This window comes from Accipiter gentilis, chromosome 33 (genome assembly GCF_929443795.1).
Source record: "Accipiter gentilis chromosome 33, bAccGen1.1, whole genome shotgun sequence".
Lineage (NCBI taxonomy): Eukaryota > Metazoa > Chordata > Aves > Accipitriformes > Accipitridae > Astur > Astur gentilis.
The window spans coordinates 15660395-15677994 of NC_064912.1; the positions used below are offsets into that span (position 1 = coordinate 15660395).

Here is a 17600-nt window from a genome sequence, read left to right on the forward strand (position 1 = left end):
ACTTTCTGAAGCCAGCAGCACCGTTGAATGGACTGGGCTGTATTTCTGTTTTAGGTCACAGTGGCTGTATATGGAAAGAACCATTCCGTATCTATCAGAACCCCCTCCCTCTTTATATAAAAGATTCAACCAGCTTACTGAACACCACAGTTTCAACAAAATACAAAAGAAAAATACAGAATAAGATATACCAAAGTAATAGAAGAGCAGGAAGCTTTAAACACAAAATAGGATTATTTTCACACAAAGTATTCTGTTCAATTCCATTGAGTCAATCTTCCTGTTACACACAACCTACGAAAAAAACCCCAAACAGTAGCAGACTTGCAAGGCTTCAGTGAGGTGAAGCTAGATCTTCAGTGAAGCCAGATAATAGCTATAGTCATAAATACTACTCCCATTTTCTGAACAGAAGAGAGACAGAGGTAACCAAAACAAACTCCCTAGCTGGTTCAAAGAGCTCTGGAGGCATATTCATCTTGCTTCCACAAGCAGAATAGGGAAAGAAAATTCCCCTCATTTTCATAACTATTAGCTCAACAACCGAGTGAGAAAAAGAAATGAAGAATTCTACCATGTTACTCTTATTCAGTACCTCTGCTCTATGAAAAAGAAGAAAGCAACAGAATAAATCAGAGATTTGTCTCTAATCACTATTCCTGTCCTAACAGAAGAGGGCCAGAAGAATTAATACTATAGGAACTCTCTTTAATTATCTCTTCCTTTGCCTTTATTTACTCTCCTAAGAACAGATCCATGTAAAACTCCATCTGAGAAAAAAAGAAAGGGTAATGCATACATAAAGCACGGACCAATTATTAGTATTGTTAGTCAGCACACCCAACAGTTTGCTTAGTATCACCTAAACCAGAAAACGCTATGCAACAAAGACACACAAGTTTTTCAATATTGCAGGATAATATTGCTTAAGAGCTGAACAATCCTTGCACTGAATTCCACAGTTATTACATTTAGCTTTTGTCTGCTTTTGAAATTGCGCATGAAATTCTATAAAATACCTATCACTTTCTGGAGGAAAAAAACCTATTTACACATTAAAAATGTTGTTCTGCCCAATGAAATATTGTTGCAAAAGACCTTAATCAGTGCAGTAATACTTATTAGGATCCTGTAATGATCTCTGTTTCATAAAAGGTTGAGATCTATGCTTTCCCATTTTGTACTCCATCTGGTGAGAATATCTAAAGTCTACATCTTCCTCAAGTCTGCCAGCTTTAGAACTTCAGAGCTCTTATCATCTTATCACACAGGAAGGAAATGACTAATTTTGTCTCAATAGCAAACCAACAGCAGATTATGCTACCTCGAACATGCAACACCCAATCAGATTTGGTTGTAGAACATATATTACCAATAATAAACAAAGAAAATGGAAAAATCCTCCTGTACAAATAGCTTAAATGATATTTTGATGACTCTGTCATTTTTCTATGGGTCACTATTTTCTACACATAGTGAAGATGCTTCTAGCTCCCTCACTAACATACCGTCTAAGCACTTCTGATAGAGAAGCAAATTTAGAGGGTGGATTCATCTCACTAATTTGAATTAGGCATCTAGTTTAACTTAGAAATCTAGTTCCTCTCTAGTGAATGGAAAGTGGTCTGTTCAAAACTTCATTCCACCATTGTATACTTCTGCTTTAGAATGCCCTCTAAAGGTTGGTTTCTGGCCACTGGTTAGGTGCCCTCTAGGGTCAATGGAGAGAGATTTGTCCCTTCAGATGGCAATGTCTGCACTGGTGATTAGATGGATATTATTCTGTTTTCCCACACTGTTTAAGAATCTGATACCCAGATTTCAGAAATGGAGAAAAAAAACTGAAGAGGAGAGAGGAAGACGAGATTTGGAGATGAAAAATGGTGATGTCAAGGGAAAAGGAAATATAAAAAAGGAACAGGAAAAGAAAAAGAAAGTTAGAGAAAGTGGAACTCAACAGAATGAAAGTGAGGAACAGAAGTAAGACAGAGATGAGAACAGGAAAGACCTTAGTAAAGGCAAAGGGAAGGAACGTGGGGTGCAAAGCAAATGAAGGGATAAATAGGGAAAGCCCTGCCACAGATCCTGACACATCAGAAGTTAGCGTTAGTTCTGAGCATGCAAATCAAGATAATGGCACAATAATTTAAATAAACAATTTACCACAGGAATTTAGTGCATCCATTTGAAAAGATTTGCAAAGTAGCAGTGGAGAGCTGAAAGCCTGACATTTACTAAATGCTTTAATCTACACATCCTCCATCCTGTTATGCATGATGATGAGGAGGACAACAGAAATCACTGTGCTAATGTAGTACAAATATGTTTATATAGCTGGCCTTTTTTTCTTGAGTGCAGCATTAGCTACTGACACCAGCATTTCCTTTCAACTGATCTGTGCTAAAAGCCAAGATCTAAAACAGAAGCTGTCATCCTCAGGCTGCCAAGGGCTCATGAGAATGCTGGTCCAACAAATGCTTCAGAAGTCATTACTAGGTCCCAGGTTAATTTTTTCTTGAGACTGACTGATTCTGTTTTTACCATTGATAACGAGATTCTCACTAGCTTATGAGAAGGAGGAGGCACAGCTGGGGGCAAACGTACAGTCCTGTGTGATTAGGAGAAGTCCGGCATTAAAAATTCAAGTTGCCCAAACATGCAAATGAGTTTGATGATCGTAGGTTAGGTCCCAGTAAATGTGTGCTTACATTACAAAAACCAGCACATTCTTTGGTACAGAGAGCCAGTGTTCATGAGGGATTTGCATAGACTGAGCTACGTAAGAACCTGGTAAGGACAAAGAATCATTAGCTGATACATACACACATAGGAAACTCACATAACCCTTGCACAGATAGCCTGATTCTCGTTGGTGTTACTAACACTTCACTTCTATTAATATAACGAGTCACATAAAACAGGAAAAGAGAAAGAAGTGTAGCTCTGCCATACAAAACTGATACTTAGTCTGTTTATTAAAAAAATTTACACTTTCTACAAACTCTTACATTACGCAAGTTTAAAAAAATAACAAAAACCACTCAGAGAAGAACATCTTCCATGCAGTCAGATAATGATTCCTTGTAGGTGATACTCTCATCCACAGACAAAGGATATTGCAGAACACATTAGATGGGAGGACTGCACTCTAGTTTAACAATCTCCAAATTCAGCAACAACTGACAGTAAATGCGTAGGCCATTCTTACAACAGAAAAGGTTACACTCCAATCTTGAATACTGTCAGATAATCTCACTGTAACTCACCATGGCCCAAGAAAGTTTGAAAATAGTATTTCATATAGCAGTCTTTATAACATGGCAGGAAAATAAGACAGAACCCTACATTAAGAATCCTGCAGTTAGTCAAAATACACAAAATACAAAGAATGAACAAATAAGAAGCCAACTCTCATAACCCTTCTATAAAGATCAATCTTAACAAACAATACTACTCCAAACACATGAAAAATAACCCACATGCAAATTGTTTACTGCATTATAATAGCAGCATGCACTGATTGTGATGAAAATACGATTCAGTTGAATATCTTAAATGCACTGTGCAAAGGTATAATAGCTCCCCATCTAGCTCTGTGAAGACTTATCCATTCACGTTTAGGTCTTAATTGCAAACAATATATTCTGTTGGATCATACACCGCCCAGTCTCCCAAGGGTGATGGCTGCTATGATCCACATATACATTTTGTTCGTTTTATGTAAACACACTTCACGTGGATAGAACAGGTATGTATTCCTTATTCCATTTTGTGACCTCTTTGTAATGATTACTTTAAAATAGACCCTAATGGTAGAGAACAGAGTGCTGTCTTGCACATTCTAGTTTGTCTATGGCCTTTAGAATGACGCACATGCCTTGCATAACAAATACCTGTAGTCTTTCCACCTCAAAGTCACTGGAAGAAGTAAGCTTCACTCCTAGTCGCAGACTGTCATAGTCCTTGATGTTCTGCTCATTGACAAAATCTTCTATCCTTGTAAGCTTGCTTAAAGCTGCATGAACGTCTCAGCCAGCAGAGCACAAAACACACAGAAGACAACTGGATGCCATTTGACAAGAAAAAGTCTACAATAGATCACAAGCAGCCTGGCCTAGGAAGGACAAAACCTCACCAGGAATCAGGAGCAGCTTGCTATTTTACTGCTGGAAATTAGAATTCTCCTTTCACATGGAAATGGTTGTACTTGTTTTATGAATAGATTTTTCCCACTTAAGCTTTCTGGCCACCTCCTCTTTTTCTTGCTCTGTGTCCTCTCTCTTCTTGTACCAGTGTCGCAGGACTGTGTCACGTAGCTCCGGAAACATACACCCACCATCCTCTCTCTCAAACTCACTGTCTATATATAGTAGATAGAAAGGTGCTGGGGGCTGCCTTACTTCCCTTTTCTTCTGAACAGAGGTTGTGGGTAACTTTCAAATATGACACCATTACAGAGGAAAGTCTTAGAGGAAGTGTTCTCATAGCCACAGAGAGCTGCGCACTACGGATGGAGCAGGAAAGACCTGAGGAGTACCTCAAACAGGTCCTCCTTTCCTGCAGATACTATGGCTGGGGTTCATTAACAATTCTATGTCATCAAAGAAGCCTCACTGGAAGGCCTGCAATTAGGAGCAGGAAAGCAGTCTCTGGGAAACAGAAAGACAATTCACTTTCCATCCTGCAGAAGGGCTCCTTTAAATCACTTCTATAGAAATTTAAAGCAAAAATTGTCAGATTCTTTACTTAACGGGACTGTACTTTATTTCTGTAAGTGGTAACCTCTTGGGGAAGAGATAATACCAAATTCTTGGCAATTCTATATTTCCTACCTTCAAAGCATTGCAAGAAGGAATCAAGTATCTTCCGTTGCTTTCTCCATAACTAAGTTAATTGCTCTGATTATACAGAATAAAATGCTGTAAAGCTTTCATGTGGAAAGCTTTAACCCAGAAGAATTAACTAACCATTGGAAGAGACTAAACTCTGGTCTCATCAGGAAACTCTGGCCAGTTCAGTTCATGGTTAACTAGTATTTTTTGAAAAGACCAAAGAGGCAAAGTACTTATATAGCAAGAAATCTGGCTATCCATCTTCAGCTGGGTGTGGTTCTTGAGAATGAGTCAACATAAGAAGAAGTATGAGAATTTTATTGAATTCTCTGCTGACTGTGGAAATAAATATTTGTGAAAAAAAGCAACTGTAAAGTGATGCCAGAATTACACTCCATCTGTGAGCATCCCAGTCTTTAAGCACAGGCAGCTGCTGTTACAACAGCATCTACAAACAATATTACAAAAGCAAGATCTGCAGGATTCTATGCACCCAAATCCTGATCTTTAGGAGAAGATGTTTAACAGTACAAAGGGTGGTAACCAACTAAAAGTCAGTGGAAGTTTGGTTTTATTCTCCTAACTTATGCCTAGAAGCATAACAATTCCATATATGCTATCTGCATTAACTGTACCTCATAAAGTACCACAAGCTAACAAAAAAGCATTTGCAGAATGTGCAGAAAAGCCATTGTTTTAAATGCAGTGTTGTACTTCTGTATGAAGTAAGGTTACATGCAATATGAGCACTAGCAAATGGCTCCCACACTTGAGGATTGATTTCCCCTATTTCTCATTCCTACTCAAGGGCACAACTCGTAATTAGGGTCAGATTTTCAAAGAGCGTAGGTGGCATTTAGGCATCAAAATAAATGGCCAGATTTTTGCAAGACTTGCCTCAGAGTGTAGGATAAGATAGCGTTATGAATCACAGAGCTGCTGAGTGTTAAGCACTTTTAAAAATCAGGTCTTTCTTATACGCTTAAATTGAAGCAGAGCTCTTTCAAAAATCTTTTCACAACTGGAACATTCTTCAAATGCTAAGTATTTGAAAAATGGGCCTTTACAGCTTTGTGAGGTGCTAATTTTTACATGAATAAGAAACTGCTCTGTATAGCACCTATAAATCTGGCTGGCAGCAGTATTTAAGTGGTTCTGATTCTCCAGTATTGTATGAACTCTTCAATGGTACACATTCCACAGGGAAGAGGGCAGACACTGTGTGTCAGTGCTTACCTGTGTTAATTCTAACCCTTCTGAATCCATGAAATAAATATTTTCCTAGCTAACAGGTGACGGTGAACGCTGGTGATGCATCAATCTCGTTTCAGCATATTGTCTCCAAGTACAATTCAGATTTTAAGAATTAGATGAAATTTTAAGCTTTGAACCATCTGAGACATAATAAAAGAAGGGTTCTTTCTACATGACTAACAATATTTCTTTCTATGAGGAACGAAAACAAAATTATTTTTCTTACGCTCAAAAACTAATACAGTGTAGAAACTATAGGAGGTTTTAGATTAGACTCTCCTTCCATTGCTATTTGCCCTATTTTTTTTTTTTCAAAGCCGGTAAGTTCAGCCTTGCAGAATCTATACTGCTGACTCAGCTAACTGAGCCAAAACTCATAAAAATCTATTTAAAAAAGGTCCAATGATTTTATTTTCTAATCATAAATATGAAATTTAATTAGCATCTCATTGCTAACGAAGTCACCACGGAAGATGAGACTGAGGAATTAGGCACAGGGATGGAACATCAAGCGTAAAACAAAACAACTGTTATGCAGGAGCCAGTTTAACTCCTGCTTTCCTCCACTCAGGTTTCAGATCTTTTAAGAATTATGTGCTGTGTTCATGTTTTGTACTTTCATGGCAAGGTCCTTCTATCTTCTGTGGCAGTAATTACTCTAGCGTGATATATAGCATCATGCGAAATACAAAATAGCAACAGATAAGGTTCACTCTGGATTAGAAACAGAAGCAAGATAGAGCAGGTCGGATCTGAATTGAAAATCCTATTTTGTCATAAGCTACCCAGGTCAGTAAGTGTTTCAAATCCTATAAAAGCGATACACTCATCAACTGAGAAAAGAACTCATATTATTCTCCAGGGTACTGCAAACATCAAAAAGATTAAAGGAATTTTTTTTAAAGGAAGCATATGGAGAATTTAAAAAGCCTCTTTAAAATAGGAAATGTGTCCAGCCTTTTCATTATTAGCATTCGTAGAAGGTATGTCCTAGGCTGACATCAGCACTGATGTTGGCATTACTGGGTGAAATTCTGTCTGCTGTGAGCTACCTTTACCATCTTCTCTCCAGAGTTCTTGAGAGGACAAGAGCTCTTGATCTGCCTTTGCCCACCCGTGCCTGTGTGATTACGTGAGGGTTACATGAGCACGTTTCCCTGCAGAGCAACACGGATGGTAACCTGGGCTGAAGGCAGGGACAGGCGTCCTCCTGCTGCTGCTCCTCGAGGTGCCTCGGTGAGGGAGCAGAAAATACAGAACATCACAGGGGAGAGGACTCAGTGAGAAGTGGGCAAGTGCCGTGGGAGAGTTCTGAAAGGGCTGATGAACTACAGTAACCACAAAGCTGTACTTTCTCCTTACACTCACACTGAAATTGTTCATAGCAAATTAGTGTGGGAGGAAGTGTTTACAGGACCTGTCCTGAGAGCGAGTAATTATTAATAATTCCTGGATTGCTAGAAAAGCTTTTGGAGTAATTCTGTGTGTGGGCATGCCCCTTGGTCACTCTCCATGACAACATTCACCAGGGTAAAAAGGGCTTTATTAGTGCTGGTCCTGGTTACCCATGGGTGGGCAACTTTTTAATTCTTGTACACTCTCTGATGTGACTTGAAATCTGGAAGCGTCCAAGAATGTGGTTGCAGCATTATAAAAGTTTACTGCTTTGCAATGTGACAAAACCAGCTCTTCTTCATTATCAGTAATGGAAATCAGGAGTTTCATGCAATGAAACTGAGAAACTTTCCATTTTCCTGAGAATCAAGCAATGTTCCATGTAGTAAGGCAGGAGCAATTCAGGGACAGTGAAGCTTTCCTGGATGCTGTCAGACTCATTTTCTCCTGACGGTCTCATAATGCTTTAAAAAGTACTGTTCGTTTTTCAGGGCAGCCGCCAATGAGTACAGCACCTTTTTCATACTAGCTGTAAGGATAAGCAGACAGAATGGGTAAATGATACTCATGTACCCGCGTTGCCAAAAGCCAGGGCACAGCCTACAGGTTCTGACGATCAGCTGCCCTGCTAAACCTAGAGAGAGCATCTCCCTCCACCTCTTATCTGAAAGCCTCCTAGTAGAAGTGGCAGTACATATTCTGATGAAAAGCAGCAAGGAGCCTCTTTAGGAACGGTTCGTTTTCTAGATTCTGTCTTGATTTTCCTCCTTGCATACCTCAAGAAAACTGTTGGCTCGGAGAAAGTAAAAATAAGGAAGCAGAACCACATTTTGACATTCTGACCATTCTCTCCCCTAGAATTAGCCCTTTCTGTCCTAGTATCCCTGCCTGCTTGAAAGTCAAGAAGCTGTGAGAAGGAAGACTGATATTTCACCTTTCTAGTATTCATGTTCTTTGTCTTTTAAAATATATTTAATATATTTTTTAAAAAAGGTAAAAAATGCAAAAAGAGCCCAATTTACCTATGTCCTGTTTTCAAACGTGATAAAAATATGCAGGAGCCTATGTTCTCATTAACAGATATGAGATTAAGGATTCAATTCTGACAAGTTTGGAGTTTAACAACTTTCAGAAATCATAAGAGTCCTTAGCCTAATTCTGGCTGCTCATTCCTGCTTCTCATTGGGAGGAGGTGGTCCAGCAGAAAAAAAATAATTTTTTGCATGGTTAAGTCTCAGCTGAATCAGTTTCTTCATCCAGCTCACCACATTACTCTGCAAATGCTTGTGTCAACAGGGCACAAAAGGCAGTGCAAACACAGCAACAAGTGGCCAAAGCCAGGTCTTCAGCAGGGTTGCTGCTAGATGCATAACCAGCCTCAGAGGCTGAAGCTGTTCAGCATTTTTGGAATGTTGTCCCACATAACACAGTGAGTCACCAGTCGCAGTTAATCTGAATGAAGAGCAGAGATACTGCAACATTCAGACAATACTTCCTAGTAACGTTCCACAAATTCAACAATTTTTTAATCACTAGGAAACAGAAGTCTTACCAGAAAAATAAAATTCAGGAAAGTTTTAAAATAAAATTTGGCAAAGTTTTAATTGCAGTGAGTTGAAATCTGACCTCAAAAAAAACCCCAAAACAATGTCTTTCAAAAACAGAATTTTGCCTCTTGCTCTCTCCTGTGATAACATTTACTCAAAATGCAAAGCCAAAAATATCAAAAGTCACTACCAATTTTTATTTTGCCTAGCTTCATACACATGAGGACAATTTTATGTTGCTGTTACACTATCATTCGCCTGCAATAGCAAACAGCCACAACCCAGAGATGTTATCATCAAGACTGACCTGGGAAACACTGGACATTTTATTAGCAGTTGTGATGATGAGGTGAATGGTAGAGTTGAGCTGAGCTGAGTGAGGACTACCGACTTTCTTCAAACAACTGATATGCATAGTCCCTGGTATCTTCAGTGGAGTGGTGATGTCAGTCTCTGTATATCAGACTTACCCTAGTTCAAATTTCTGGAATAACTCTTTGTTTCTTTCTAATATTACTGACATCACTCATCCTAGCAAGGAAAAAAAGGAATTAAACATTCTCATTCCACAGTTTGAGGATCTGAAATGGATAATTTGGTAAAGCATATTTTTAAAGAATAAAGCAAGTTTAAAGCAATAACCAATGCTCCTTTTGGATTCTTATATGCAAACTTTTAGCACTTGGCCAAAAATGTTGCTGTTCGTTTTCAGGACAGAACAGTCCAGCTGGTGGCTTATAACCCACATCCAGCCATCAGAAGGTGTTTACTCAATTCACTATGTTTTTCTCTGAAGGAAATAAGTATTGCTGGTTTGGGCAGCAGACAGCTGCACATTGCCTCTTGGGCTTGTGTAAATCCAAATTCACAGCAGAACGAATTTCTGGTCCGAGACTACAGAGTCTGGTGCCTCCACGTGAGGGCTGGAGGAAGGTGGGAAGTAACCCACTTCTAGACATGTAGAGCATCATACGGAATGCCGGGATGTGGCACTGCACAGCCCACAGAGTCTGATACTCTGGTCTGACTCTTTACAGCAGCTCTACATGCAGGACCAGAGGATCAGTTTTGGACCACACTGTCTGAAACACAGCACAACCACCTGAACAACCTGGACTACTACAGCCAGCTGTATGTGTTAAGCATTCTCCACAAGAGAAAAGAAAAGAAGTAGAAGAATCTCCCAGATGAAAATATGATTTTGTCAGTGAGGTCTAGAAACCTTGCTAAAGCAAAATGGCCTATATCTGCCTTCCCTCTGATTTTTTTTTTCTTTCATTTGCTGTGCTTGATGCATTGCTCCATTCCCCTTAGGATCAGTCACAAACCAGAGGTGACAGATAACCTTCAGTTCCAAAGCATGCTGTAGAGAGAGAAGTTTGCTAGTTATCTTCACTCACCTGATGAAACTACCATATATGGGATGGTAATCAGAATCAGAGAGGAAGAGGAAAGGAGATATTAAACAAGACAAGTGAGGCAAGTCAGACAAACGGGTCAGACTGAAGGTAGAGAGGACTTCGGACGTCCCGTGAGGACCAAAATAACAGTAACAAACCACCCTCTGCCTTTTCTCATGTTCTTTCCTCAGTAGTTGAATGTTCAAATTATCTTTACTGTTCTGATCCCTTTGTGCAGAGACTGTTCTTAGATCTGTACTGATTCACAGCCTTCAAAGTGGCATTCAAATTCTGACCATTTCTTTCTTAGACCTAGCATTTTCCAGTTGTCCTTTGCCGGTGAAAAAGTTCAGTCCGCCCTGATATCATATTCTCATATGGCTTCTAAAGTAACTCTTGAGCCAGACACCACTATCCCAGGTGTGCAACCCTAGTTGTTCAGTGATTCAGTGGAAGTGTCAATAGCATTTAATCCAGCAAAACTGCCTGGATACTGCTCTCACTATGGATATGGACAAGTCACAAAAACACCGTTCTGTATTGTAACGCTCCATATGAAAATGCCCAAGTATCACTTTTCCTTTGGACCACAGACTTGCAGATTAAAAAAAGAAAAACTGATGCAGTGTTTCCAGCCTTACAGGAAATGTAATACTCCTTCACTTTTTTCTAACAACTAAAGCAGATAAAAAACACACTCTTTTCTGACCTAACACAAAAGTTTAAATATTTTTTGTTTCATACCACATTGATATCTTTCATGGCATAAATTGCAAAAATGTGATAATAAAAGACAGAAGGAAATTAAACTTTCTACAACAAAACTAGTTAGTCTTGGGCCTTTCTGAAAAATATGTAACTGGAAATACAGGAATATGTTACTGGAGGGATGAAACACACCCAAAATCTTCTTGAACAATTAAATATTGTGACTTATTTTAACTTCTTTTGGCAGGAACTGTGAAGGAAGACTAGCAGTGTAGTAGCAGAGAAGAGTCTTATCTTAAGCTTGGCTTTTTTTACCAGGAGAAAATCAGCTCAGCAATAGTAAAGAAGGTGGGAAAAGTTTATGGAATTTTGTATTTTCGGTCAGTGCATGCCATTAGTGAAATGAGTTTGATGATGTCACTAACTACATCATTATAAAGTACAAAAAACATATGGAATGACAACTACCTTGATGTGGTGCTCAGGGACACGGTTTAGTGTTGGTAGTGTTAGGTTAATGGTTGGACTCAATGACCTTAAGGATCTTTTCCAACCTAAACAATTCTATAATTCTACATTTCAGAAGAAGCCAAGAAATAGAGATGCAGGCAGCAGCTGCTGGATAGACACTGTGACTTGTTCTTGTAAAAGACTGGGATGCACCAGTAGACTTCGGAGAGGATCCATGCAAAATTGCAACCAGGGAGGAAATGTTCTTTTAAACACAGACTTCATGCAACAGATGAGTTTGGTCAGTGAATGGTAAATGTCACAGGTATTTTAATTGAGATGTTAAAAGCCAAAAGCCTTCAAATGATCTTATAAATGTGATAATCTTTCAGTTCATGATCAAGGAGAAAAGCTTTAATCACCAGTTGCACTGTAGTTTGGAAATGAAGTATATTTGGTGTAATCTTTAGAAAAAGAGTTGAAGCAACCTTTGGGTGCTTTCCCAGTTTGCTCAGGATTCAGAATTCACAGAAGGAAACATTTGAAAGGTTTCTTTATTGGTGTTTCAAACCCTGGAGGAACGTACTTTTGTGCTCAAATATATTAAATGTGTGTAACAAGCTATTAAGCATACTCACACTGATTTCAAGTATGGGCACAGCTAGATTAGAAATGTTTATACACATATAGAGCTGTAAAAAATGAAGTGGAAACAATCCATTAACTGCTAATGATAACCATATATGTACTGCTAGCATACAGCTTTTTCTGCATTCAAATGGGAAAAAAAAATCCTTATCCCATTTTAAAAAGAAACCCTGCGTTAAATTTACTCTTCAGCGCCTCAGTTACAACCTGAGGAAAATTTGCCAGCAAACAACCAGCGCTCAGGAGGCCAGTGGGAATCCTTTCATTGGTTACACTGAAGCTGTATTCCTCCCCTGAACTACAAAAAAACAGGGCTGACTATCAGACTTGGGCAAATAACAGGTATCTTTCGGTAAGGCCAAACTGGCCTCAGGGACCAGAACAAGTATATCCGTCAATACTACACAATGTTACTTTACACAGGCAAATTCACTGAGGCAACAATTACTACAAATAATATCACATACATAGCTGTATACACATTTATCCTTTTGACAAAACCAGAATGTTATGGCATTTTGTTTGACACTTCTTATAGATTTCCAGTGAGATTTGACAAATTTGTCTTTCCTCCTGAGTTGCTAAACAGATTCAGTGAAGTAGACAGCATTAGAAAGTAATGCCCCATCCAGCACTGGAGATAAAATAGGTTTAGCAGGACTAACATAAGAAGAGTATTCTCTTCACTACACGTTCAGCAGTGATAGCAGACAATGCACAACACTTTGCCAACTTTTGGTGCTATTAGTAATGTACTTTTATGAGCCGTGAAAAACCCCCTCTGTGTTTGCCTTTTGTATAAAAAAGTACAAAGGCCTTACCCGCTGGTAAAATGTTAAATGTACCCCCTGTAGATCACTAAGCATGTGAATTCAAGGTACTCACAATCATCATGCCTAGAGTCCAAATATTTGGCAGAAGATTATGAAGGAAGAGAGGTGTTCAAAATCAAAGTTCAGAAAAGACCTTTATGTTTAACTAAAGTCAGTGTGAAAACCTCCTGCCAAGGAGTAATCCACTGCCCACAGCTGGGACACACCATGACGGGGTACATGGCAGATCTGCTGTTTTGTCAAATTGCACTTTAAACAGACTGGCACTGTATTCTCCTTTTGCCTGAGAGGAGGAAAAATGAGAGGGTAATATACGGAGAGAATACTGACTAAAGAAGTAGAGAGAAAGAAGCTTTTATCACTCGTTGGATGTGTGCCACAGAGACCAATTATATACATTTGACAGCAACCATTATAATTCCAGAGTCCTTGAACAAATCACAAGCAGAAAGGTTACCTTCCTGAAAATGTTCATTGCCATTAAATAACTGACCCAGACTAGAGGGTGAAGGCAGCACTTAAGAGAGAGTTTGGGGGAAGGGAGGAGATGGAGAATCTTATTACATGTACACCTGAGAAAACCCCATCATTTGTTCTGAAAAAGGAATTGCAGATTCACTGCAGATACTGTATTCTCAGCAAAGCGGACAGTGTTCTGAGAATGCAAATCCTACAGACAGCAGTGACAAAACAGCCAAGACAAAAACAATTTCTTGCTGGTATCAGTGGCAAAACTCGACTAAACTTGGTGAGGTTTACGGTTTTACCCTCCAGTTTGAAAGTCACAAGGCCTGGTCCCATATTCCTTGTTCTTTTAAGTTTAGAGTGCTATGGAGGCTACTGATGAAGAAAGCTGCCATAGGTCAAATTCCACCATCAGTTACACAACCTTAATGACCACATCTAAGTGAAACAGTATTTCATGAAACATGCATTTCGGTATCAAAGAGAGAGTTGAGACATCTGCTAAAAAGTGAGTACCTTGTTCTCTCTCAATGATACAGGCATAATATTGGGATAAATAAGGATCTCTATAAAATGTATCCTCTGTGAGTGATCATTCCATATATCTGATTAAAAATTTCACCAAGCAACAGTATATAAACCAAGGTCATTTGGTATATCACATTCAGATTTCTTCAGCATATCCCAGGTATTTGGGATGCATCCTTCTAGAGAAGGTTCAAATTGCCTTTAATTTTAACAGATACATGCAGTCAGATGGTTCTCATTTCACCCATGTTGAAAGTTTATTTTTCTCTTAATTCAGAGTTAAATCTAATTGGAAGTAACTTTGCATAAGAACAGGGAGTCAAACAAGCGGTTCTAAATTTCTGTTGTGGGGTTGGCCCCCTCAATATACCAATTTACTGGGGAGGATGGAAAGTTTCCAGGCTCTTTCCAGTTGAAATTTCTCCTCTGCCAGACACATGACTCAAGAAACTAGACACATACACACACACACACACAAAAAAAAGAATTTCTGGTTCCAGGTCCCCTTACAACTGTTGCAACCCAACTTTGACAATGCCCATTTTTAACTCAACAGACAGCAAGCTATCATGATGAAAAAGAAAAAGGAGGGAGGGAGGGAGAGAGAGAGAAGAGATGGTGTCTGAGCCAATTTATTTCTGGGAGACATCAAGGCCTTACAAAAAGAACCAGTAATGGGGGCATAGAATACTGAAAAAAACAAAGCACAAAATCATCATACAAGTTTTGCAGAATGACTAAAAGGAACACAAGTACTTTTCACATCACAAGATGAGTTGTAACAGAGTAAGACAGAGTCATATTAGACCTGTATGGATAAAATGAACATCTCGTATTTTATTGTTCTAGGCTTGTGGACTTTTTGCAAGATCCGAAAGACAAAGATATTTTAATGTACCTGCTTCTGTATTCAGAAGAGAATGCTCACAGCTCAAAGGCCACAGTTTGCTAGCTCTGAATCAGAAAGGATATATTATAATTGCAAACATAAAACTTAAGCTCCTTTCACTCATAAGGAGATGGACAATTTGAGAGAGCAGAACAGATCACTAAGAGAATTCTCCCACAAAATAATTCTCTTATTAATTCAGCTGAGTTTAATAAGTGATCCTTATTCAGTCCCCAAAAGCCCACATCCGAACATCCCTAGAAATAAACCTTCAGTCTCAATAGTCCTGCTTAAGAAGGTGAGGCTAAAAGGCTTCATCAAAGAAATGTACTTATTTGTCATATCTGGTTCAAAGCTTACAAACTTAAGCAAGGAATAATACCAGATATTGTCCTTGGATGCAGTTTTTAGCCATGCCTGATCTTGGTGACTCACCAATATATCTGGTATAAAAGAAATGACCCATTTCCAGATCCTAGGAGCAAAGTTACTCCCAATACAGCATCACAGTTGAGAACCTCTACCTCCGAGACTGGGAATCCCATGGGAATCAACAGGACAAAAAACTACATCAGTGTCAGACTAGAAGTTCTGCTATGGGGCAGGAAGTTTAAAACTTTATTAAGTTTAGTAAAAAGGCTTATGATCAACTAGAACTATTTTTACAGTTTTCCAGAGACATTTTTAATTGTCCTCTCCTGTTTTTTCATCTACTTTCAGTCCCATCACTAAGCATTGCTGCAGCCTGCATATTCTGCAAAGGAAAGAGGAGCTGAGCGACTGCAATACTTCCTCCAGTTCCCCTACAGGTACTCAATGGGGATGCTAAGACAGCAGAGAGTAAGACCATCTGCATCAGTAGTTCCTCCCAATATGAATGCAACATCAAGATAAAAACAGATAGAGAAACCTGGTGGAGAGTTGCGGTAAGAATTTAGGAAGGAGTGGGATGATAGAAAGAGAAGGGAGAGAATATACAAAGTCAGGGTAGGCTGTCTGTGAGTGGAGAGGAAGCTGTGGTGTGTTACAGGTGTTAGAAAATTCTGTTTGTGAGACAGAAAGAAACAGAGAGACAGGATGATAGCAGTTATTTGTTGTGAATGACTAAATATGAGTCTGAGAATTGGAAGGAAGCTGTGCAAGTATAAAGGTCTTGTATTTTGGGATGCATCCCCAAACCTCCAAATATGCAAATCCTGCACATGTACATGAACAGGGCAGACAGGAAAGCAGAATGTGTGTGCAAGGCCAATCCAGTGGAGAGGCAACACCACTGTGCATGCAAAATTAACTTTGCGAGGCAGCAATGTATGCTGTGTATATGAGAAAGCAGATGGAGTATGAAGTAGGAGCGCATGTGAGAAGCTAGACGAGCAATGGGAAAGCGGAACACAAGACAGAGAAGGAACTGACAGAGGGGAAGGAGAGAAAGATTTAGAACATGGGGGAGGATGTACAGTCTATTGCACAGGCAAGAAAGAGAAGGTGGAGGGAAAGGAATGGAATGAACAAAGGAAACCTTTGTCACAGAAAATAAGCTTGATGAAAAACAGGCATAAAAAGATGGTGAAAAAGATAATAAGAGGTACATTAGGGTTGAGAAAAGAATAAAGGAAGTGAGAAGAACAAATTAAGAGAGAAAAAAAAAAAAAAAAAAAAAAGAGGAAAGATTTTATTAGTTAACAGAAAGCATAAATCCCCAGTGAAGAGATTTAAAGTAAAGGCTAGGGCACAACAGACTATGGGTAGAACCAGAAATTCCCTGGAGATCAGTGCTCATGATCAGTCCTATCATCTCCCCTCTCTAGACCTCCATTTCAACTCTCCTTCCCAGTGCACACTTTTCTAAGAACACGTTTGCACCTCCAGCTACAGCCTGTTTACCTCACTGAACCCTGAGCTCCAAGTATCCGCGCATGCAAAGTACAACGAGACCTGATGAGGGCAAGGAAGGCGCGAATGCAATCATTTTCAAAGAAACATACTCTTGAAAATGAACACAAAAAAGGTTAAAGGTGAAAGTGGGACTTGTAGTGATTAGAGTCAAGTGCTGTCCTAGCCGGCAGTGAGGTGGAGCTGATCTGACAGCTGCTTTCCTTACCTTGGGTGCTCATGAGTGACCGGGCTGTCTTGCTGCAGGCTGAACCTCTCTACATCGCCTCCATTCAATTGTCAGCGTCTCTCCAGGAGTCTTGGAGAGGTTATTTGTGCTCTGCAGCTGTCGAAAAGTAAAGGAAACGCAAGGAGCAAAACACCCCCTGGCCCCTAAAGTGCCAAAAGTTTACGGAGAATTGGGAATGAAGGAAGCAAGTGCACTGGCATCAGAATGAACAGAGAGCTACACGGAAAGTAAGAAAAAGTGTGTCAGAGGCTGGGAGGGGCGGAGAAGGAAAATGCAAAGATCTGACAGGAAACCAGACTATAAATCTGCTTAGGGTTTAAAAAAAAACACATTTCTGCTCCCCAGTGATACAGTCTGTTTGCAAATGACTCTGCATGCAGGTGACAGCAGAGCCCTGAAGTATCAATGTAAGCAAATAAAGAGGCACTTTTGCCCCTTCCCCAGGAAGAACAGTGGGCAGACTCAGCAGAAGCACGAACGACTGGCTCAGATGAAAAAGTAGGCTGTCTCCACCGCCTCACTTCTAGTT

General features: G+C 39.5%; 1 protein-coding gene across 3 annotated transcripts in view; it reads right to left on the reverse strand.

The window, feature by feature from the left end:
- CARD11 (caspase recruitment domain family member 11) overlaps positions 1 to 17279 on the reverse strand; it is a 47812-nt gene extending 30533 nt beyond the window's left edge. For all 3 annotated transcript variants that reach the window (XM_049791467.1, XM_049791466.1, XM_049791468.1), the window contains exon 1: positions 17051 to 17279. In XM_049791467.1, the coding sequence (XP_049647424.1) occupies positions 17051 to 17063 (13 nt within the window). In that variant the 5' untranslated portion in view covers positions 17064 to 17279. The remainder of the gene's footprint in view (positions 1 to 17050) is intronic.
- Between the last annotated feature and the right edge of the window lie 321 nt (positions 17280 to 17600).